The sequence below is a fragment of the Semicossyphus pulcher genome, unplaced genomic scaffold (assembly GCF_022749685.1).
Source record: "Semicossyphus pulcher isolate SPU_LCO1_2020_fin unplaced genomic scaffold, fSemPul1.0.p SCAF_11, whole genome shotgun sequence".
NCBI classification, from domain to species: domain Eukaryota; kingdom Metazoa; phylum Chordata; class Actinopteri; order Labriformes; family Labridae; genus Semicossyphus; species Semicossyphus pulcher.
The window spans coordinates 24,892,025-24,915,136 of NW_027211615.1; the positions used below are offsets into that span (position 1 = coordinate 24,892,025).

Sequence of the window (23,112 nt, forward strand, 5' to 3'; positions counted from 1 at the left end):
ACATTTAAAGTCTTTGGATGATTGACAGACTGTATGAGTGATTTAATGAATGACTGAGCTCGTGTTTCAGTGTGTGCGCGTGAAAGAGAGAGTGAGAAAAATCAAGACTGACAGGACAGACACGTCCTAACATGAAAACTGTTGATAACTTCAGCTCCGCACTTGTTGGAGCTGATGAAAAGTGTGAAAAGTGTTGATATTTCTGTGTTTCATCTGCAATAAATCATATTTAACATCAAACTCTTGAGTTCTGTCCGTCTGTGTGACTCTCCAGGAAACAACCGACCGGGGCAGCAACATAAAAAACAAGGGTATGTGAGGTATAATTCAATCGCTTTTCCATGACTCAACACAACTATATCATAGCCATGACCTCAGCTTTTTATTCCCTCCTGGTTTGTTCATGTTTCTTAAAGTTCCTTTCCCACGTTTCCCTCTACAGTTTGGCAAGACAGACATCTTATGTAATAAATCTGTGAAACAAGCTGGAAACTACACTCTGCTATAATCCCAGAAAATGACCCTTTTGTAGAAATTACTTGACTTCTCTCATCAGAAAGACGAACTAAATCCCATGATATTGCAACGACCAAAAAAGCCGCTGTGTAGGAAAATACACCAGAGGCAAGATGAATCTGCAAAATTAAGAGTGAGTATCACTTAAAAGAGAGAGTTTGATTTCATTAATTCACATCGTTTTTTGGGCAAGTCGTGAAAACGAAGCCTCAGCAAAATACACAATGTCACTTATTTTTAGTCTAATGGTAAAAGTATTCAGATGTTTTACCTTGTAAAAGTAACAACAGTACAATGAAACTACTACTACTACTATGTTAATTCCTCCCTGAAAATGGCACGTAACTAAAAGTGTTATTAGAATTGTGTTTAAAGAATTAAAAGCAATGAAATAAATCTACAGTTTGTGTCTGGATTAAAGGGAAAAAAGACTCACTGTCACTCATGAGAGACAATTCAAACAACTTCACCTTAATTTTGCATCTTTTTAGTGAGTCTTGTCCTTTCTTGACTTCTTTAGCTCAGCGGTTAAATCACGTAACCCACATATTCAGGGCTCACTCCTCGATGCGGCTGCCCTGGGTTCAACTCCGACCCTCGGCCCCTCACCGCGTACCAGCCTCGATCTCTCCTCCCCTGTATCCGACACCATCCACTGTCCTCTAATTAAAGGCAAAAACATGCATTTCTCTGTATCAGGACATTATTGCAAATCTGGGAAACCTCATTTTCATACCACTGATTTCTTAAAAGAAATGTTTTATGGCTTATATCTTCCACTTGTAAAGAATTCAGTTTAAAAAGCACAGCTGGTGTGCAGTATATCAATGTCAAAGAATTCCTACATACTAAAAGTAGCTAGTTTGTAGCAGCAAAATATACTTAAAATCAAGAGTGAAGTATTCATGCAAAATGGCCCCATTCAGAGTGTTGCATAATATATACTTGTGAAGTGTTGGAATATTAAGGAAGCATTAGTGTGCTTGTGTCTGCTGTCACACTTTTATTGTTTTCAAGTTAGAGCTAGTTTAAACAACTTCATGTAGTCTTAAGGTACTCTAACGTTGTTGCATGACATTTTAATAACCAGTTATGTGTTTCACTTGTGAAATCATGTTCTGAGATGTAGGCAAACATTGTCACTAGCTTTAAAATGAATGTAGTGGTGTAAAAAGGACAGGATTTCCCTCTGATAAGAAGTATTCTAGAAAGCAGAACATGGAAAGTCTTGAGTTAGACTTTTAAACAGCATTCCCCTGAAGTTACCCACAAAACTCTACAGTTTTAGGCATAATAGAAATGTTAGGTAAGTATTCTGACACAAAAATCCAATTTTTATACCAATCTGATCACAATGATCTGGGGAGAGACACTTTTATTTTCACATCTTCCTGTAGGCCAGTGTTTTAGTCATAACCCAGTTTCTATTAATAAACACACCAGCCTGGACTCCAAAAATACACCTATTAGCTCTCTTCCATGTTAGACTTTTTAACTTCCTCCCTGATTTAGTGTCCTCATTAGTATGGATGAGCGGGTTTCACTTTTCCCATGAGCTCCTCTCACAGGTCACGACTCTGTGTGTGTCGTATATGAGCGGTTTGTGAGAGTGTGTATAAGAGAGGTGGGGGTGAAACCTATACACTGAATGAAGCTCATTGAGGGTGTCTGTTGTTGGTGACCTCACTGACTGCTATAAATAACCCCCCACCCAACACCTCCTATACTTACTCACACAAACAGTTATGACCCTGTTTAGACGGATCTTTACACTTTCTTCTTCTCCTAAGAGGTCAGTCTAAGTTTAACCTTCTCTTCTGGAGCAACAGCGAGTCATAACGCAGTAAAAGTCTGTTACCTGACTGAACGTTAAAGGATCAGTCAGGATTTCAATAATCAACTTAAGTAATTTTTAAAGGAAAATGTCGTATAGTTGTTGGTTTAAGCTAATTTGATGTGCATGTTGTAGTTTCTCTTACTTAGGAGTGTCTTAAACAAACCAATAATGAAAGATTGTTTGATAACATTGTTTAGCCACCACCGTTCACTATATTCACACAGCAGCCATTTTCCTCTGGTGTCATGCTCGAGATGGAAGAAGAGACGTTGAGAATCTTACAAATTGTTTAATGCATTGCTTCGTGATTGATGAAAATCTGAAAAGACAATGGACGGTGAAAATAAAATCAGGCAATATTTCAAGGAAACAACATATTTGATAACCAATTAGGTACCAACAGCTAAGCCACAACAGCTAACAACAGCTAACAATAGCATACAACCGATACCTAGCTAAAATTACTGTTTGTTAACCTTGCATTACCGTGAGCTAGAAGCATGCCTTTCCCATCATATCCTCTTACATGGTATTATAAGCATGGAAGTGGTTGAATGCTAACTTTGGCTGTCGTCATAGGAGCTAATACGTTAACAAATATGTATGTTTTTATTTATTTATTTTAATTTGGCCTTTTATGCCTTTTTTGAGAGTGAGAGGACAGTGGGTAGTGTTGGAAACAGGGGAACAGAGAGTGGGGATAGCACGCTGCAAGGGGCCGAGGGGGACGGTTGAGCCGTGGGCTGCCACATTGATGACTGTAGCCTCTGCACTTAGGATGCGCCATTTAACTGCTGAGCTAAACCGCACCCCCAAATATGTTGTTTTAACTTAAAATAAGGCCTAATCTTTTCTACCAAAGAGCTGCAATGCTAACCATTTGCTAGATTTCCTTTGTTTTTAATATATATATATATATATGTATATTGTTCGATGAAATGAACTATGCTTATCCGAACTCACTGGACCATAAGATATATGTATTCATGTTTTTCACTTCAATAATTTAATTTTAAAGAAATAGCCCCAAGTAACGTTAGGTCACTCTGTGACGTATCATCTGGTGTTTCCCACATTTCCCCTTGAACACAGGCAACCAAATGAAACGCATCATAACCTTGAATAAAGTTACGTATTTCTTTGGGTTAAAGCATTGCTGGAAACATTTGGGATGATGTAAGTAGTGAACTCAACAAGATATATATCCCTTAGTCCTGTTGTTTTTCGTCATTTTTTGCTGAGAAGGTTGCATAGTATACCGTTAACTGTTGAGCAGACAAAACAAGGAATTTAAAGATATCACATTGGGTGTGTTTCACTATTTTTGGACATTTTAATAATAAATTACAAAAGCAAATATCTATTGTTTTTTTTGTCTTTTTGCAGCCTTGTAAGAATGACATTAAAGAACTACTCTCATCTACTCCTATCTCTAGAGGAAATGAGTAAAGCATTTGTCATGTTTTACACTAAATCCTCACTTCACTTTGAGTTAAAGGAAAATTGATCACTTGGTTAATAGGTTCTGTGCAAATGAGGTAATACTTTGCACATTACTCCCTCACATTTCTGTTTTTGAGCCTTGTCCGCTCACCCTTCTTTCACTCATTATCCTATCTTTCCTAGAATACCGTGTCCACAGCAGTTGGAGAGCGAGTTTCAACATGTTGCAGCATGCATCAGCTCCACCTGCAGAACCTCAGAAAAAAGATAGATCTGAAGAAACAAACCTGCCAAACAAGACAACAGGTAGATTTGCTGCTTTTACTTGGATGTAGTTGTAGACAGGTAACTGACAAGGAACATGACAAAAAAAAAATACAACCTTGTGCAACTAAAATAGCTGTTTGTGAAAGTATCTCTTACTGAAGCAAAGTACATTTTCTAAACTGGTTCCCTACCAGGACTGTCCAAGATAAATCTGAAAGGTCTTGATATGATAAAAGATATTGGAAATTAACGTGCTTTTGAGGCATAGATTGTTACTTTTGTAACTTATCTTAAATCAGCTCTCCCTTTATTGCAAAAATTGGAAAGTTATACATTTTCAAGCCTCTAAAAACTACTCTAACAAGAGAAATCTAAGACAGGAACTTCAGTAAACGTGAAACCCAGACAAGAGAAGTAGATATTGGTTCGATTTAACCCCGTGCTCTGAGGTGATGCCACCACACAAAGCTAAATAAAGCTGTGTGTTCAACGAAAACTGAACTCTTGTCCTAAAGTACCTTTCTTCTTTAGTTTAGTTTTTAATACCCAGAAACAATCTTACAAAACATATGTTCTATAACCCAGACTACTTGTACATATTACATGACTGATGCAAGAAGAAGAAATACACCCATTAAAAGTTTTACCTGACCCTCTCTGAATTATAACATAAGAAAGGGGCAGGTAAAACCATATAAAATAGTTTTCTTAATAACTGTTACTGAAGCATGAATAGTGGACAGACAGTATTTAAGTGGTATTTGATTTCTTGGCATTAAATCTAAAGCTTAGACTCTACCCTGACCTGTAAAACCAAAGCAGACAGTTATAACTGTTAGCCTTCAGGCTGCGACACATTGACATCAATCATTTAGTATTATTACAAGAAGCTCCTGTTTCAAATGACCAAGACCAGATATTAACCCGGGTACAAAAAGGGGCAGCTGGGCCTCCACTAAGCTCCCGTTCCTCCCAGTCTGTCTGCAGTGTGAACAGTACACATATACTCTAATACTAAAAGGCACTGTAGCATCTTATTAAGAGTGATAGCAGTCTTCTCCTTACCTCAACCAAACTGCAGCTGTCTTGCAGATGTGTTGAAGAAAGCATTTTTTTCTTCTACTTTTTGTCACATTTTATTGTTCTTGTCTTGGTATACAGTTTCATTTATTTAAGACAAAATATTTAAATAACCATCTAATGTTATTTTAACAACAACATAAAACTTTTTGGTTTGCAACAACCTCTTAAAACAACGTACATTTAACAATGAGTTAATTGATTAAACACACGACAGGTCAGGAATATATGCCATTAAAGCCAAATATCAGCTCAAATAATGCCAATTTCTGGATTTTATTTTGATACAAGAGCCTTCTGCTTGTGTTCTGCACATGTATGAATAACACACACCGTAAAATGTTAATTCCTTGACAGCATCTTTGTTAGGGCAGGGTTAAATCTCTATTTTCGCTTGCATAATTGAGCACAAACTGTTCCTCTGAATGAGTGTCATGTGAGTACAACAAAGATAAAAAAAAAGGTTCCTTGGCCTTGAGATGAATAATGATGTAATTTCAGTAAATATGTGTGCTTTTATTTGGTACATACTGTTTTAAAAAACCTAGTTTAAATAATTAAGTAACCTGGAGGCTTCAGCCCCCCTTGAGGGTCTGTGGCCCTCGTGGGAAAATTTCTGCTTTGTCATTTTGGTAATTCGGGAGGTTGATTCTTACATTTTTCTCACATCCAGTAGTCATGTAAAATACTCAGATGGAGTAATTGCAAAAAGAAGAAATCTACCACACTGGCCTGAATGTTTGTAAAAGTTAAACAAGTATCGTTCCCATTAGTAAAGCATTAAAGCTCACATTTTGTTAGCTTGTCTATTAGTCAAATTCTCACCCACTGTCCTGTCAGCCTCTTGCAGTTGACATGATTTCCTCCGGCAGTTTTCTAGTCTGCCTTTTTGAGCTCCTCATCATCTGCGTCACCAGCCGTTCATGGCTGCTTGACAGATCGTCGGGAGACTTTGACTTGTTGAATTTATTTACTCTGTGGCACTAAAATACTTTATACACTAAATACTAAATACACCTCGTACGTGTAATCAGAAAACTCCCCCGTAAGCTGAAGTTATCATGAACACTTTTAGGGCTGGTTTACCCTTAGAGACACACTTTGTGCATGTGTTAGCAACAACAAAAGATGTAGTTTTAGGGCACTGTGAAGTACTGTAGGATCATGGGAGATGTTAACATAGTAAACCCATTATTATCAATTAAATCTATCTAATGTGATTCAGGCAGAAATCATGTTCAGGATTAGGTAATGGATCACATTATGTGGATTCATGTTGTGTCAATACATTCTTAAGAAATAGCTGCAAGTATGGTTAGTATAATGTGTTTCCCTGAGAAGACAGGGGAGTAAATGTAACATAGCTCTAGTTGGTTTAAGAAAAAAATAAATGTAGTTAAATGTAGTAAATGTAATGATACTTTTAACTACTTTACCTTTGAGAGACAATTTTCTACCATGTAGAGCAGCTTAAATGGCAATCATCACAATTGTCATGATAAAGAGTGCACTTTATCATGTTTTCATGTACCATCAAAAATAGCTTTTCATATAAATATTTGTGTTAATAGAATTTTTCCCAAATCTCCTTGTATGTAGAATAGTTTTGTTTAATGTTACCTATCTTTGTTCAACATGGTTGTCAGTGTGTTCTTCCTGTAAAGTGTGTAAGGACATTGATCAGCATCTTAAATACAGAGTCACATCTCGTATGCATACACATACTTTTAAAGCTGATTTGAATGATCTTTTAGTTAATGTACAGAAATGTGTGTTTCTTTTGACGACAGTTATCTTTACGTGCTATTGTGTGCGCGCGCATGCATGTACGCGCGCGTCTGTGAGTGTGTGTGTGTGTGTATGTTTATGTCCTGAGTTATAGTTGTAGACTTTAGGACCTCGCGGAAACTTTCTCTCCGGTGCAGCAGCCTCTGCAGCGCGTGAGAGAGCGAGCAGGCCGGTGGTGAGAGAGAGAGAGAGAGTGAGAGAGAAGCAGGCGGGGGAGCGCGAGCCAGCAGCGGAGAGAGAAGACCCGGTAGAGCGCGAGGAGGGAGAGAGAGAGTGAGTGAGAGAGAGAGAGATCAAGAGTGAACGAGAGGAGAGAGAGCGACGACCATCAGGGTCCGTGTGCCTGAGGGACGGACGACACGGTAAATATAAACATTACATTATGGCTCGTGAACGCACACCGGCACTCGTTACAACCGTTAAGTAAGCTACAGTCATCTCCTAAAGTCATCGCTCGCGCGCTCCAGAGCCAAACCGTTGGTTCCGTTTTAGCAGATGATGTGCGCGTGAAGACCGAGCGGTTCGTACACGGGGCGAGTGAACTTGGTGAGTTCTTTTGTACGGTGGAAGGAAAATCACGGCAACCGGACACCGTTTTATACCGAATGTGTGTTAAACATTGTCCGGTGAAGCGTACAGCCCACCTACCACCTTCACCGCCTCCCGACACCAGCAGGTAATGTTAAACCGGAGCGCACCGTCCTCTTCACCCACCAGATGCAGACAGACACATCAGCGCGCGGAACCGTCGCCTCAGCGGAGCGCGAGCAGGCGGGCGGGCGCGCGCCTGCCGGGGTTACTGAGTGCATTCGGTCTGAAACGCGCCCCCGTGTGTGTTTTTTACCTGACCCAGTAAAGCTCATCGTTGCTACACACTCAGACACGTGCCTCTCACCGGCAGCCCGCCCCGCACACACCCCCGCCGGGATTATACGCCGTTTAAAGAGAGGCCGTCCGGTAAAGGCCGCGTGAGGTCGCTCCCAATATTAATTGCCATAAAGCTGTGCTTTGCCAAGCTAGCAGGAATGACTACGACATATCCGTCGTAGATTTTAAAAATAAAAGTCTGTTTGACGAACGTTATGATACCTTAAAAACTAAACTTGTAGCCTGATACTGCTCCATTATCAAACCATTTCAAGCAGTTTCATTACATAAAAATTGTAGAAGACATTGATGAATATTTCACACTCTTCAAGTCCTTATTTTTTATCAATGTTCTTTAGTGTAAAAGATAACTGTAATTCATGTAATATGTTGCAATTATATAGCACTTAATTATATTATTGTTTATTATCTTGATTAATCAAATTATGTTTTGGACTATAAAGTGTCAAAAAAATGCTATATTTAAAGAAGTCACCATTTCCCAGAGTTCAAGGTGACTTCTTTAAATATCTTGTTTTATCTGACCACTAGTTTTAAATCTCAACCCTTCAATAAACTGGCACATCATGCTGTATCAACAGACAAGTTTACACTGGAAAAGCCAGAAACACTGAATTTGAGGTAGATCTCCCAAAATATGGTTTAAACAATTCATGAAAATACCCCAAATTGCCTTTTCCTATTATGTTAACGTAAGTATGCACTCATATCAGAAGCTCAAGTACTTGGAAAGGCCTGTAGTTAACATTAAGGACACTGAGGTTGTGTCCTCTGTGTTTTGTAACCTGAGTGGAGTTTACATCACACAATCAACAAAAACGAAACGCATGATGGACATATGTTTGCTTATTCCAGTATTACAATCATATTAAGCCTCTCATAGGCCAACAATAAAATAATAAATTATGTTTTTATTTCCCTGTGGGTTTAGTTGTGGCTGTGTGGAGAAGGTTTTGCAACAGGCGGGGGACATCATGATGATAAAAACATTTCAGTTGTTGCTTGATGAAGATTTTCTGAGGGTGAGGGTACTTTGTGTAGGGGGAATTTGATTCATGACCTTAGATGACCTTAATATTTCTATCATTTTAAAGCTGCTCCCAATTTTGACATCAATGAAAATTGACAGCTTAAACAAGTGTGATGCATTTCAGTTGAAAAATAAAAGTTACCTTCCTTTAGGAAGGGGTTTGTTTTTACTCAAGTACATTTGTATATCTTCCATGCTGTCATAGTTAGAATTTGTATGTCTTTGTGTTTGGATATCTCTCAAGTAGAAATACTCAGCCCTACCAATCAAAAAAGACTAAATCAATCAGGAGATGACCTAGATAAAGAACTATTACAATTGAAAATTATGTATTTTATGCTTTTATTGTGAAGACAAGTCACCCAGTTTCCTGTCTTATCTCTGCCTAACTCTCACTACCTTGACATGTCTCTGAAGCTTTTTCTCTGCGCAACCATTTCTCCTCCCCTTAGTACAGGCTTCTGCTTGGGCCTTTTGGCTCTGGTCTAATTTAAACAACTGCTGCATTAAGTCTGAAACAATTTAAATCAGTTCATATAGACGTGCTATAGGGGTGTGAGGTGAGTGGGTGACCTAAATACTAAGAACTTGGAGGAGTTGGTTGGCCTGGAGCCTGGAGCTTGTGCAGGGAGCCCCCGGGGGTGTGGGGTGGATACTGTACACCCATTTCTGTAAAGTTTCCACCCCTGTCTTTCCGCTGGTAACCCTGGCCGGCTGCCTGTTGTCTTCCCAGTAGACGTTGTAAGGCCACAGCGTGAGGAGTGACATACTGTACAATGCATTTTGAGGAAAGCCAGACATATTGGCTGCACTCTCACGCTGTGCTCGAATCCAAATCACTGCTGGGAGCCAATTTTCTTTTAGGCACATGCAAACGTTGTATTTAAGGCTCCTTTTGTGTTCAGATTGGGATCAGTATCTGACACCAGTCCAAACTAATCAGACCCCTGAACTCACTCACGTAACATTCAGTAGCAAAAACTTCACACCTGACATGCTCGAGCAGAAGTTATTAAGTAATTTGGACTCTGCTTTTACTAATGAAGTCATGTATGGTGTAATTTGTTACAATAATGTGCTGCTGAGTAAGGGCCCTGGAAAATACATCAATTTTCTTGAGGCCAAAATCACTTCAGACAAAGATCTGATCAACAGTTCAATCACAGATCCAAAGCAGTGCATGAGGCATATTAAAGTAAAAATCACTGTGTTCCACTTAGTTTGTGGTCATCTAATTAGTTGTCCACGGTTGGCTCCGGTTGTAACTCTTGATTTTCCTCACTGACGGTCGCTTTCCTTTTCAGACTGTTTGCTTCATCTGAGCGTCGAGTTTGTTTCTTTTTCTTTGGATTTTCACTTATTGTTGAAGTTGTATCTGTAGTCATCCATCTTTTCTTTGTTTGTTCAGCCATAGTAGATTACTGTTTACTCGCAACACTTGCAGAGAGCGGAAAAGCAGCCGCTTAGCTCCGCCTACCCTCTCTGGCAGACCAACCACTGCTGGGTGATCGAAAACGTGTCACTAACTGGGCGCCGCTTGTGATTTTTCCCGCGAAAGTTGCACCAGACATCCAGTCCATAATACTGCAAATGCAAAGGCTTTCATCAGTGGGCCATCGGCTCAATCACCATTGTGTTACCTCATTCGTGCAAGAGATAGCAATGTAACAGACATTTATTTAAATGAAAATCTTCAAGATTATCACTTTAAAGTGGTAATTTTGAAGTCTTAATTGCAGAAAATGTGCCGAAAAGCTGCCAACATACTTGCATCATGATGCAGAATTGTACAGTTAAAAAAATCATTTTTCACTTTGTCAGGTCATTCTGCAAAACGACAAGCAATTAACTCCCAAAATGCTAATACACATTTGTGACACAGCGTCACGCAAATTTCTCCCTTGAGTTGGATTTTTGCCAATTTGCAAATGTATGTCATTAGTGTCGCCCTGCAGGAATTTGCGTCCATTCGTGTCTTTGCAATGACTTTGTATGTAAACATAGTGCATGAAAAATGTGTTTTGCTTCTGGACTTAACTCTCCTCTAGAGTGAGGTTAGAAAACTGAGACTGCTACTTTTAACCTTTTTTAGTGTATTGCCATGTGTCAAATTCAACTTTCAGTTATTGTTTCAGCTGATCTTATTGGTACTTGGTGCACCTTTCTAACAGCTGTCATGTGCAGTTTGTTCTCTATCTGTACATAATTAGGACTTACAGGTAACATGATACCTACCATACAAAGAGAAGGGAGGAACTGGTGTCAATAGTGCCCCAATGCTAAATGTTGCCCCAGGGCCTCTGAATGGCTTAATCTGGCCCTGAAAAGCTGGAGTGCTTCTGCTTGATGCTGCATGACCAGATTGTAACACACTTGTTTGCGTTAATGGCCTTAGCATAAGTGGGATTGTAGCATTAGTCTTGTTATTTTGATATTTCCTTTGGTGTATTTGTGCTTGTTTGTCACACTGTCTAAATGTCCGTGAGTTGTTCAAATGTCAGATCTGTCCAGTGGGCACAAAACTGATTTAAGTGGTAATCAATAAGCAAGACAAAACCTGAAAGTGCACAGGAGCAGATACAGAGCGAACGTGCTTTAAGAGCAAGCAGGTGTTATTTTCTGTTCTGTCAGATTGTGTCTGTCTGGGTCTTGTTTGAGTTTGGTTGTGGTTAGAGTCATTGGCTTTGTTCAGACTGCAAGCTTATCAGATTTGTTTCTCAAATCAAATCTTTAAGACTGACTGTTTGCACTGTTATTTCCAAGTGATTAGATCAGATTTGTGTGTACATCACTAACCTATCAGCGTGGGTCGGATCTAATTTAATCGAATCTTGTGTTTTCTAAGACTTTTTAAAATCAATGTGGATACAATCTGGATGTGCAAAAAGCACAGATTTGGGCACAGTCTCGACAATCTGAAGTCACAGTATATGGTGTAACAAGACTGAAAAATGATAAGGATCAATGTTGTAAGAGTTGCGTCTCCAGATTTGAGTGGGCAAGAGTCTCTTCTTTACTGGATATATAAAAATCTGCTTCACTTTTTGGCAGCATACATGTAATCAGACTCAGAGCAGAGCTAGCTGACTTGAATTGGACTAAGAAGTGAAGAATCACCGCCTTCTATGTAACGTCTGGCTTCCCTGTGTGCTCCTCAGCTTCTTCATATGCCTGACAGACTTGAACAGATATGAGCCCAACTGCCAGATATGAGCATGTTTATTTTAAGTCTGTTTGCCAATAACCAGTACACGCCCTTTTAACAGTCTCGAGAGGTTACGATCTGCCAAAACAGCTGAAAAAGAAATTGGCAAAGCAAATCTCAAAGTGAACGTTCACCAAATCAGGGTCAGAAATCAGTCACTACTAACAGATCTGTCCCTGTGCCCCTTTGATGATTAAATCCAGCTTCAATTTCTTTTGTGCTCGTTGAAAGGGTTTGTCATCTATTAGCTTCCATATGACAAATAATTGGTAATGAGACAAAGGAGAGCAAAGATGAGTCCAAGTACTTACAAGGTCACACAAGGCTCCCTCTCCACTTGAACACCTCCTTCCGCACAGCTCCATCAGACAGGTTTCCTGCCTGGTCACTTCCACTTTTATGTCCAATATGATTGACTATATTTTACTTTATTGTTCTAATCTGTCTCAGTGTGCCAGGTGGGTTTTTATTGCAACTATGTTATGATCTTGTGTAGTGTAGATTGTATGTCTAAGCACTGGACGATTCATATGATATGATGATTCATAAGAAGCTGAATCTGATGTATGCATTGCTTGCCAGGAATCATAACAAATGTCAAATTAGCATAATTTATTAAGTATTATTTGCTCGTTGCACGTTCTCAGAAGATTCTTATTGAACATTGACTCTGCTTTAAATCATCTTAGCTTTAATCTCAGAGTTTTTGACTGCAAAGCCTTGTTTGCACAGGACTAGTGTTACATGGGGACCTGATTGGATCCTCATGTCTGTGTTTAATGCGGTGCATTTGCATGTTATAAACAAGGTGTGCCTTTTGCTTAAATGTATCCCCTGGACATTTATCCGCTTCCTAACATTAATATTGCAGGCTACCACATAATAACTGTTCAACCTGCTGAAAGAATGAAAAATGTTCCTACTGCATGCTGTCATGCATGTCATCCATCTGAACATTTTGTTGTTGTACTGATGGAGTTGAGGTTGCTCTTTATGCAAATCCATCTCAATGCGGTTTAGAGACGAGCCTCCTGAAGTTGCACCCAAAACGCTGTTAAAACCTTCATTTGTATTGCCATCGAGCCCTCGTAGTTCTTGACCGGAAAAGAGGCAGAAAACAAGGAACAGAGATAATAAACAAAACAAATCACCACAAAGCTGATTTGCATTGGGACTTACATTGTCTTATGACCTCTGTGTTTAGCAAAATATGTTTTAAATGTTAAACTTACAACATTTTATTGTTAACTTATTGTTAACTTTACAAACTACAGACAAGCCAGACAGGTCAATTGATTCAGATTAGAACCAACATGCAAATTATTAGGTCAAACAAATCGAGCAACTTAAACACGTCACCTTAAATTCTCAGCACTTGTGGTGGAGATTTTTTTCTTATTATATTTTCAGGATTAAACAATTAATAAGTTTAAAAAACATTAATAAAAGTGGACTCCGCTAGCCTTAAAACACACCCAGGGACCTTAGTTGCATGTCGCTCCCTATTCTTTATCTAAATGTACTTTATCATCTTCCTGAATTTCCCCAATATCAATAAAGGATTATCTTATCTCTAGATTCTATTTATTGATTTTTATTTAACCTTTATTTAACCAGGCAAGTCATTAAGAACAAATTGTTAGTTACACTGGCAGCCTGGCAAAAGGCAAAGCCTCTTGAGGGAATGGGGAGTAGGGGCTAAAAAGGAAAGTTAAAAAGGCAGCAGCACACATCAAAACATTGACACCGTGCAGTACATACATACCCTAGAGGAGAATAAGGGCTTTGATTTGCCCCAAAATCATCAGATACAAAAAAAGATCAGCAGATAAAGGACCACAAATTGAAAAAAAAAATTCAGCTTCAATGGGATTCTTTTCCCCTGTTTATACCATCATTAAAAATAATACATTATAGCCATGTTTACCTGCAGTGTGAAGGCAGCCTTTTTCTCTAATGAAGTGGGACAGTTTTATCCGACCACATCAATCACACAATGACAGCCATGATGAAAGCTGCCCTGATTCCAGCAGATTCCTTTGAGGACACCTGCACACGTGTGTCTGTATATGTGTGTTTACCTGCTCTGAAATTGAATATTTCCTGGGGTCCCATCCATCACGTACAGTTAGTGACACGCACACACCTGTTGTACAGCCTCAAGCTCAGGGCTGTGTGTGTGTAAAAGAAGGAGCGAGAGGTTGATAGACTTAGGAAGAGAGAAAAACAAGATGTCAGCAACAAACTGGGAAAGATGTCTTGACAAACTTGACAATGATCCCTGTACTTTACGTCCACTCATGTCATGTTCTGTGTTTTGTCTTTCTCAGGAGAGGGGGACGAGTGAGCGAACGAGCGATTGTCCAACCAACCGGCCGACCGACTGACAGTCAGACAGAGTGAATGAAGCTGCACCTGGTGCTTCTGAGGGCCTTTCCCATGTTTTGATTTGCTCCCATTTTTTACCTTCCAAACGTGGGTTCACCGAGCCGTTTCCTGCCATGCCGTCCAACAGTCCTGCCGCCGCGGAGCCGCCCCAGACGCCAGAGAATGACGCCGTCAACGATGTGGTGAGAAAGACAGATTATGGTTTATATACAGTAATTTATCACTACTGCTGCTAACGATACGCACTTAAACACTTAAACTGCTATCACCACAGTAATAGCCTGTATACTGCGCTGGACATATACTGTATATATACAGTATATATATGTATATATGGAGTATATTTGCACATCAAGACATTAAAATATAAGATAAGATAAAATAAGATAATCCTTTATTGATCCCAGGGGGAAAATTTGAGTGTTGCAGCAGTACAAAGACAAAATAGCAAGTCAATTACATGCGGACATTACAATTTTTTATGACTAAATGCTTCCAGTGTAATAATTAATATTTTAAATTTTAAACACAAGTAAAATAGAAAACCTAATTGGCAGTTATCTTAAAGACCCCCTCAAGTGAAAATCAAGTGTTTAACCTTGTAAACATCTCCATGTGGTGTTTCTCATGTGCTACAAGACACATCAGGGACAACATGAGCAGTCATCTCCATGGCTGGGCCTGTCTGCTTTTAAACTGCAGTGTACCAAGGACAGGCTGAACAACACGTTTTCAGATTGGCAGGTTTGAGATGTCACAAACGTAAGGAGCCAATCCCGTTAATGGGCGGGGTGATGCTATGCATATCGTCATGTGTAACCTATGGCAACCACTTCGGCGATTCGCGAGCCAGCTGTAACCGTCATCGCAATTACTACTACGGACCACTAACGTTAACATTACTACTACTAATCACTACATTTCAAGCTAGCTAAGTTTCAACAAGTTGCCTCTAAACTTGTTGTCGGCTGTAATTTTACGAAAGGAGAAACGTAGTACACAGTGGGCGGGGCCTATGCAGATTAGGGAATTTTTAATGAGGGAGAAGGAGGAGATGCCTTGGGAGGATTTTTACAAGGTAATTAAACGTATTCTGCAGAAAAAACATTTCAGACACAATTTATTATTTCAAGCAGAACACATGTCTGAAAACATGGCTGGAGCTGAGCTTTAAAATGATTAAAGCTATTCCTTTTAAATGCTTATTTAATGTTAAACTTTTTATTGATTCATCATAATTAGACACTGAAACGAACGAATGAAAATGAATGATTATTGTAAAGGAGCATTTTCCAAATTATGAAAAATTTGTACTTTTTTTTTGTTGCCTTTATTAATGGAGAAGACAGTAGATAGTGTTGGAAGCTGGGGAAGAGAGAGTGGGTGATGATACACAGCAGAGTACCGAGGGTGGGAGTCCAACCTGGGGCTGCTGCATCGAGGACGCCGATTTAACCACTGAGCTAAACCGACACCTTGTAGGAAGACTTTTTGATGATTGGTTCCCTTTATAGTTTTGTGTCATTAACGCATTAACATACATGCAGTGTTTCAGTGTTGTAAAGTAAGTGCAGGTGGCGCAAAATGATTGATTTCCTGTTGAGTAAATTCAATTATGACCCTAGATTAGTTGTCTTGCATGCAGTAACTACCGCCATAAAAAACATAAAACATTTCCCTCTTTAACTAGGGTTGTAAATGTAAATGTATACACTCATAAAGATAAGATAAGATAAGCCTTTAATGATCCCAGGGCGGAAATTCAGGTGTTGCAGCAGCAGCCTGAGGAAAGATAAACAGAGAACAAGAAAGAAAACAGATAATAAGAGGTATGTTAATTCAAAATAAGTGAAGAAATAGAAGTAGACACTATCTAAGAGCAGTTTAACTTAAGATTACAAGGTGTGAGCGACATAGTGGTGTGAGTAGTGACACTGCACACAAGGTTAATATAAAGTAAAATGGAAACATATCTGTAGGTCGTACAGAAACATTTTATTTGAAGTCAAACACTTAAATACTTGTGCACTCTTTTACCACCGCTTCCGCTACTACCTCAGCTACTTTTTCTGTCACAACTGTTGCTTGTATTGCTGTTATTATTGCACCTTCTATAATTATAAATATTAAATTACTACTACTGTTATTCTTGCAGCCAAATATATTATAACAACCATCATCACTTCTACTACAGCTGTCATTACCTCCACTGCTTTGGCCTCTGAGCTCGCAGTTGAGAGCTTTTTTTAGCCAACACACACAGAAAATCTGGCAAGTAGGACTGCGTGTGTGTGAGTGTGTTCGTGTGCGTGTGTCTGTAATAATTAAACTTACGGTTATTTATTTACATTCACTTCAGGCCTTTCTGCATTCCACACATTCACCCGACCACATGCAGGTGAGACAAACACAGGGTTTCGAGTCCTTAACTTTTTTTCCCCCCACAAACGTGCACGAAAAACACACTCACACACACACATTTCCACACTGTCAGACATACATGAGGTGAAAAATGGCTCCTTTCATTTGCTCCCCCAGAGCCCAGGGCAGCCCTCGTAAATCTGTGAGAAGTTTGAAGTTCATTCTATAGTGCTGCTATATAAAGAGCCGTCTCACTCACCCACTTCCACATTCACACACTGGCACGGAGCCAACAAGTACAGAGCTTCTCTTGCTGTGTTTTTCTCCCCCCTTTACTCTAGAGTCTGTTGTGCTTTTTAACTGCCTGAGACTTAACTCTCTCGCTGAAAGAGACCAAAAAAAAAACCTGGAGAGAAATCAGAGTGAGTCACAGTTTTAGGATGGAAAGGAAGACAAGGCAAAGTACAGATTTTAAGCTACAGATCAACTGCTGCAGATAAAAAGGACATTTCTGTGCGCCTCAAAAAAGACGAAATATGTTTTTGAGCTTGTAAAATGATCTAATTGTACTTTGCAAACCTTGTTTTCAAAGAACTAAAATGTAAGTTTTTGAATGAATGTGAAGAATAGATTTAAAGATTTGAAAGAAATTGACGATGTTGAAATTAAATGCACGCATGAAATCAGCAGTCAGGTTCCAAACGGAATTACTTTTTGCTGTAAAGGCAGGTACGAAATTTATACTTTAACCTTAAAGATATAATCTCTAAGATCTGAGTGTCGTTCTCTTTGGCGGGACCTGTGGTCATAAATGGTAATTGTTGGAGGTCACTTCCCAGATATCCAGACAGTGTTGCATGTGTGACGTCCACGGTTGGCTCTGGTTGTAACTCTTGATTTTACTGGCTGACGGTCACTTTCCTTTTTAGTTTGCCTTCATCTGAGCGTCGAGTTTGTTTCTTTTTCTTTGGATTTTCAATTATTTTTGAAGTTGTATCTGTAGTCATCGATCTTTTCTTTGTTTGTTCAGCCATAGTAGATTACTGTTTACTCGCAACACTTGCAGAGAGCAGAAAAGCAGCCGCTTAGCTCCGCCTACCCTCTCTGGCAGACCAATGTCGCCTCAGACACCCAGTCCATAATACTGCAAATGCAGAGGCTTTCATCAGTGGGCCATAGGCTCAATCACCATTGTGTTACCTCATTCTGCGATAGATAGTGAATTAACAGACACTTATTTAAATGAAAATCTTTGAGATTATTACTTTAACATGTGTACACCCTTCATCAAAAGCTCTTAACTGCACTGACCTTTATTTGGCCCAAACATTTCAATCTATTTTTAATTTTGAAAAGGGATTTCAGCACTTCCTCTTTTCCTAAATGCACCCATCGCAGCAAAGCAAGACAGCTTAAGTCACATTTCTTCTCAGGGCTTCGGCTGCCCAATGTCCAAATGCGTGCCATGTTTGTGTTGCAGCTACAAAGACCGTTTGGAGATTGCATGTGCCTTTGGGATATTTAACAACTTCATCATGTGTACAATTATGTTATGTCTCATCTCTGAAGCCTTAAGGCTACAGTAACACAAACTAGCTCTTATGACCAAAGTAATAATAGCTGTTCTGAATGGCAAACATGCAAGAAGGACCAGAAAAGCTGACATCAAAGCCTCCTCTTGGCTGCATCAAACGTCCTTTTTGATTCCTCCCAGACAAAAGAGACAGAGAGCAATTAAGTCCCACCCACACCGGAGGGGAAAACAATTTATCACTCTACTTTGTATTTCGTGAAGGTGCCTCCTTGTCACTTTTGTCTGCAAGCGAACGTCAAAAACAGGCCCCAAGACTTCAGTGCAGAATGCACTACAAGAAGAGTGAAGAGCCCTGAAGTACCTCTTTATAAGCATCTGAACAGAGAGCTTTGAAAGTCACGAGTTACAAAGTCAAAATATGTGATTTAAAAGTCGTTATTATGAAATAAAAAAATTCAAATTATGAGACAAAAAGTCGTAACTGTGATGAAATAAAAAAAGATCGATAATTGTGAGTTACAAGGTCAAAATTGTTAGAAAAAGCCAAAATTTATATAAAAAGTTCAAGTTACGAGATTGAAAGTCTTGACTTTTTTATTACATAATTTCAGTTTGAATCTTGTATCTTTTCCTGTCTGGTTCACATACAGAGCTGAAATAGTCTGGTGGACAGTCGTAGGACACTTTGTTAGCAATTTAGCCATTATTTACACACATGGCAGCAATCATTTCCCCTTCATTGGGCGTGGCTTGGAAAGTATGCAAGACATGTTGTGATCTGTCTATATAGTCTGACCCAATGGAGCGGAAAGGTAGTGATAATGGCACGAGATGTTAGACAACCCCTTCTACCTGTTGCGTATTGATGCCTAAAAATGGACAGTGGATGCCCCTGGTTCTGACATTGGACGGGGGCCGTCAGGCATTATTAAACCATACGACAAGCACTTTGTTTTAGGCCTTGATGCCTTGGCTGCCAAGTTTCTATGTATGTAGCATATACTTCATTTACACTTTGGAGGTTATAAAATGATGCTGCTGGGGGATCTCTAAAAGGAACACTCTGTACCTGTGTGGACCTTTTGTTTATTCCATGTCTCTAGCCCTTTTCACACATGCACCCCTGACAATTTCCAGAGTTCCACTTTCACACAAGTTCCCCTACAGTGGGAGATTTCTCGTGAGGGGAGGACATGATGATCATCTCTCACATTTGCAGACATCTTTGCTGTTGTCGTCTTGTAAATGATCCTTCTTCTTCAACCTTGGATGTTTGTAATCATACTGTTGTGTGCCACTCTTCTGGTGTCATGGTTGGTGGTTGCATGATATAAACGTGATCACCCCGCCCACTCGCTTGCGGTGGTATTACCTGATGTGTTCACACATTGAATCACCCCGACTTCTTGCAGACATTTAACCAGGAGGCTGGCAGGAAAACGTCAGGTTGAAAAATGGCCGTTTGCGTTCACACGTGCAGCCCACCTGGACAGTGTCGGGACATTTTCAGGAGTGCAGAGCGTGTGTGAAAGGGGCTTTTGTTAATTCCATGTAGTGTTGATTTGTAAATATTAATGTGGTAATGACTATAAACGTGAAGATGTTGGCTACTTTAAAGAAAGGATTGCATCAAAGGGACATATGCTGCACTACTGATGCTGAATGTAAAAAAATCTAAGCCTAGTATTTGTCCTTTTGACGGCTTCATCAGCTGATTATTCTGCTCGTAGTAGATTCAACGTAAAACTCAGACAGCAGAGGAGGAGGGAGGTACCGGAAAACGAGCCCAATAAAGAGAGAGACGGAGAGGAAAACGTGGTGATGGGGTGGAAAGAAAGAGGACAAGCTGTCTGCTGCTGATGGATCCTCTTCTGCCCGCCACCCTGGTTTGCAGTCTGGTTGCTTAGAAACTGCAATGGCCTAAAATAACCTGCCGGTAGACAGAAATAGACCACAGATATATGGACAGGGTTTGTTGAGTGGATTTCCTGATGTATCTGACTTACTGTTAATTTTTTTCACTTGTAGTACAGTCAGTAGATGATTGTGCACACTTTAAGCGTTAACGATGTCTAAGTGTGCGTCGTGTCACAAACATATGGACAGCACACCAGGCAGACAGGCGCGGGGCCATTACCCTTTCTCGCTGGTTGCTATGCTGATTGCCAGGGAAGTGACATCACAATGTTTAGTCAGCATGATGGGCCCCGTCAGACAGTTGCTAAGCAGAGGAGAGAGGGAGGAAGACAATAATGGGAACACAAGGCTGACAGCAGGCAGCGGACACAGTCACAGTCACAGACAAGTAAACAAACAAACATATTATTAAAGCTTTGAATTTGATTTACACATATGATTGTATTTGTCATATCATTGTACAGTGTAATGTATATCAACATTGAATCAAATCTTTAATTACATTGTGATAATTCTCTCACCCAGCTGCAGTCTGAGGTCTGTTCAGTCTCCAGTGAATGTTAGAGGTACAAAATGTGTACCTGACCCAAAAAGGAGCTTTAACAATCTTACTAGAACTTAAAAAAACAAAACCGCAACTGCAACCAAGTCTTAAGTAGCCCCAAAGGAAATGGGAAATACCTAGAAAGCAGTTAACTCTGACAATGATCTAACTTTCTGCCTCCCATTCGTTTTAATCCTGCAGGGATCACTGGCCATCCAAGCTTACAACAAGTTGGGTGAAACCTCTGATTAAAAACAATAATCCTCCTAATTGGCGCATTAAATCTGCCTTTTTCGCTCTGGCAACACAAGGGTCTAATGGTTCTATCTTGTTACGGTTCCATGTATTTAATTTCAGCCTGAGGCAGCGATGCACATTGAGAATGTAAACAAAAAGGTCTTTAATGAAAATCACTGCAGCTGGTAAAATCCTGCCTCCTTGCTCAAACAAAATACTCTTAAAGAAACAGGTACCTCGCGTTATAAAGAGAAATACAAGTGTTGTGTACCTAACAGAACATGCAGCAGGTGTTGCTTGTTTAAATGGTTCTTGAAGGTGTCCCCTTGGGTCCAATAAAAATGTTGCACAGACCTGAGACTCGCAGCAGCTCAAATATAGCCCAGAGCAGGTGTTAAAATAGGAATGGAAGACCTGACTTGGGTTTGGTCGGTCCCTCAAATTATTGTGGAGGGGGTTGTGTTACTACTTTGAGGGGGAACACTTAAAGCTAAGGGAGGGAAAACAGTGCTCTAGCTAATCTAATTGTTAAGGAGTGGGTTTTTTTCCCGAGTAAATGAAAAGTGTTAAGTGGATTTAGGGGTTCTTTCAGCTCAAACCACTACCTCTAATGCCCCTCAGGGTGCATAAATGACTTATTATTATGTCAATAAAACAAGAGCATCAAGATCTACTCTTGTTTTACCAAATTTGAGGCCATTTTTGTGGTTAATCTGAGTAACCCTGTTCTAGTACATTTACAAAAAGTAAGTAAGACCTTTTAAAACTAGTATTTATTCTTTTCCTTATTTGACTTAACTGGTTAAGGAATCAGCCAGGTGTGACTGTCCCACATATAATACAGTTTCTTCTCCGTCTGTGCAACTAGTTCCTGATATATCCTTATTCATCTCTCTGTGCCAGACATTGAATTGGTATTTGGAGAGGGAAAAGTCCAATACTTTCAATTCCTCACATTCAAATAAACTTCAGTATCATGTCAAAGCTAAATCATCAGATATGCTTCTTTGTTTCTGCTACACAATTACAACAGTTTTAAATTTCTGAGCCAAATATTTCCTTTGTTGTTGTTGGACTCCAAGTCTGAATATCATATCTCTTTGTTTCATTTTTGTCTGGCAGTCGCAGTGTGAAACTTTCCCTGATTGGCTGTCGTCAGATAAAAGTTAAGGCTCAATGCGTTCCATGCTTCTCATGTCATTTTTAATCTAAGGGCGCACGAGGATATCGAGTCACTCTGCAGTCATGAGCTGTTTTAAAGTCAAATTTGAGCTTCAAGTCAGGCCATCAGATTCATGATTCGACTGTATAATAAATACCAACATTTACACAAGTACTGTACTTAATTGTATTATACTGTATGTGAGTATTAACATGATAAGCTAACATGTCGTAAGGATTAAAGCAGTGTTTCTTAACCTTTTTGACTTGTGACTCTTACGAAGAAGCAGTGTCCTGTTGGAGCCGTTTATCATGTTTCAGATGTGTATCAGATGTGTCTCTCCTCTCCCATTAATCAACCGTCTAATCATGTCTTGTGTTATTATGATATAAGAGGTTATTAGATTGTTATCTCGTCGGGGATCCTAGTGGTTAGAGACTCTTTCAAAGCAGCTTTTTCACTGTGCGTTGACCCGATGAACTCACTTATCTAGTCGACACACAGATGCGGCATACTATTATATTTTATTTATCAGTGTAAAATAATACCAGGGCTGTTCTACAACTTTGCAGCGGCATCATACTGCTTCGTCTCTGCTGTTTGCCGTCAATATAAGGCGCTGAAAGAAGCTATTATGTTATTAGGCTTTCCACAGGTTTCTAAAAGACAGGAAATGATGATTTAAAATGACATCTTTTTTTGTATTTTGTGCTGCGTATTCATGCGTATAAAGACAAGTCTAAGAGTGGCAAAACAAGCTTTACTAAACGGCTTGACTTCATGTCTGTAAACATATAATTTACCGGTTTTGTCTTTCATATTTTGCCCATTTATAGTTGTAGAGCTGCCTTGTTCAATCAGGACTTGGCTTTGTTTTGAGATCTTTGTTTTTAAAGCAGTTTGTTTTTAAATTCA

General features: G+C 39.5%; 1 protein-coding gene across 5 annotated transcripts in view; it reads left to right on the forward strand.

The window, feature by feature from the left end:
- Nucleotides 1-7,174: 7,174 nt before the first annotated feature.
- Nucleotides 7,175-23,112, forward strand: part of LOC138585339 (DNA (cytosine-5)-methyltransferase 3A-like) — a 66,874-nt gene continuing 50,936 nt past the window's right edge. For all 5 annotated transcript variants that reach the window (XM_069657634.1, XM_069657640.1, XM_069657636.1 and 2 more), the window contains exons 1-2: nucleotides 7,175-7,293; nucleotides 14,385-14,624. In XM_069657634.1, coding sequence (XP_069513735.1) covers nucleotides 14,556-14,624 — 69 coding nt within the window. In that variant the 5' untranslated portion in view covers nucleotides 7,175-7,293; nucleotides 14,385-14,555. The remainder of the gene's footprint in view (nucleotides 7,294-14,384; nucleotides 14,625-23,112) is intronic.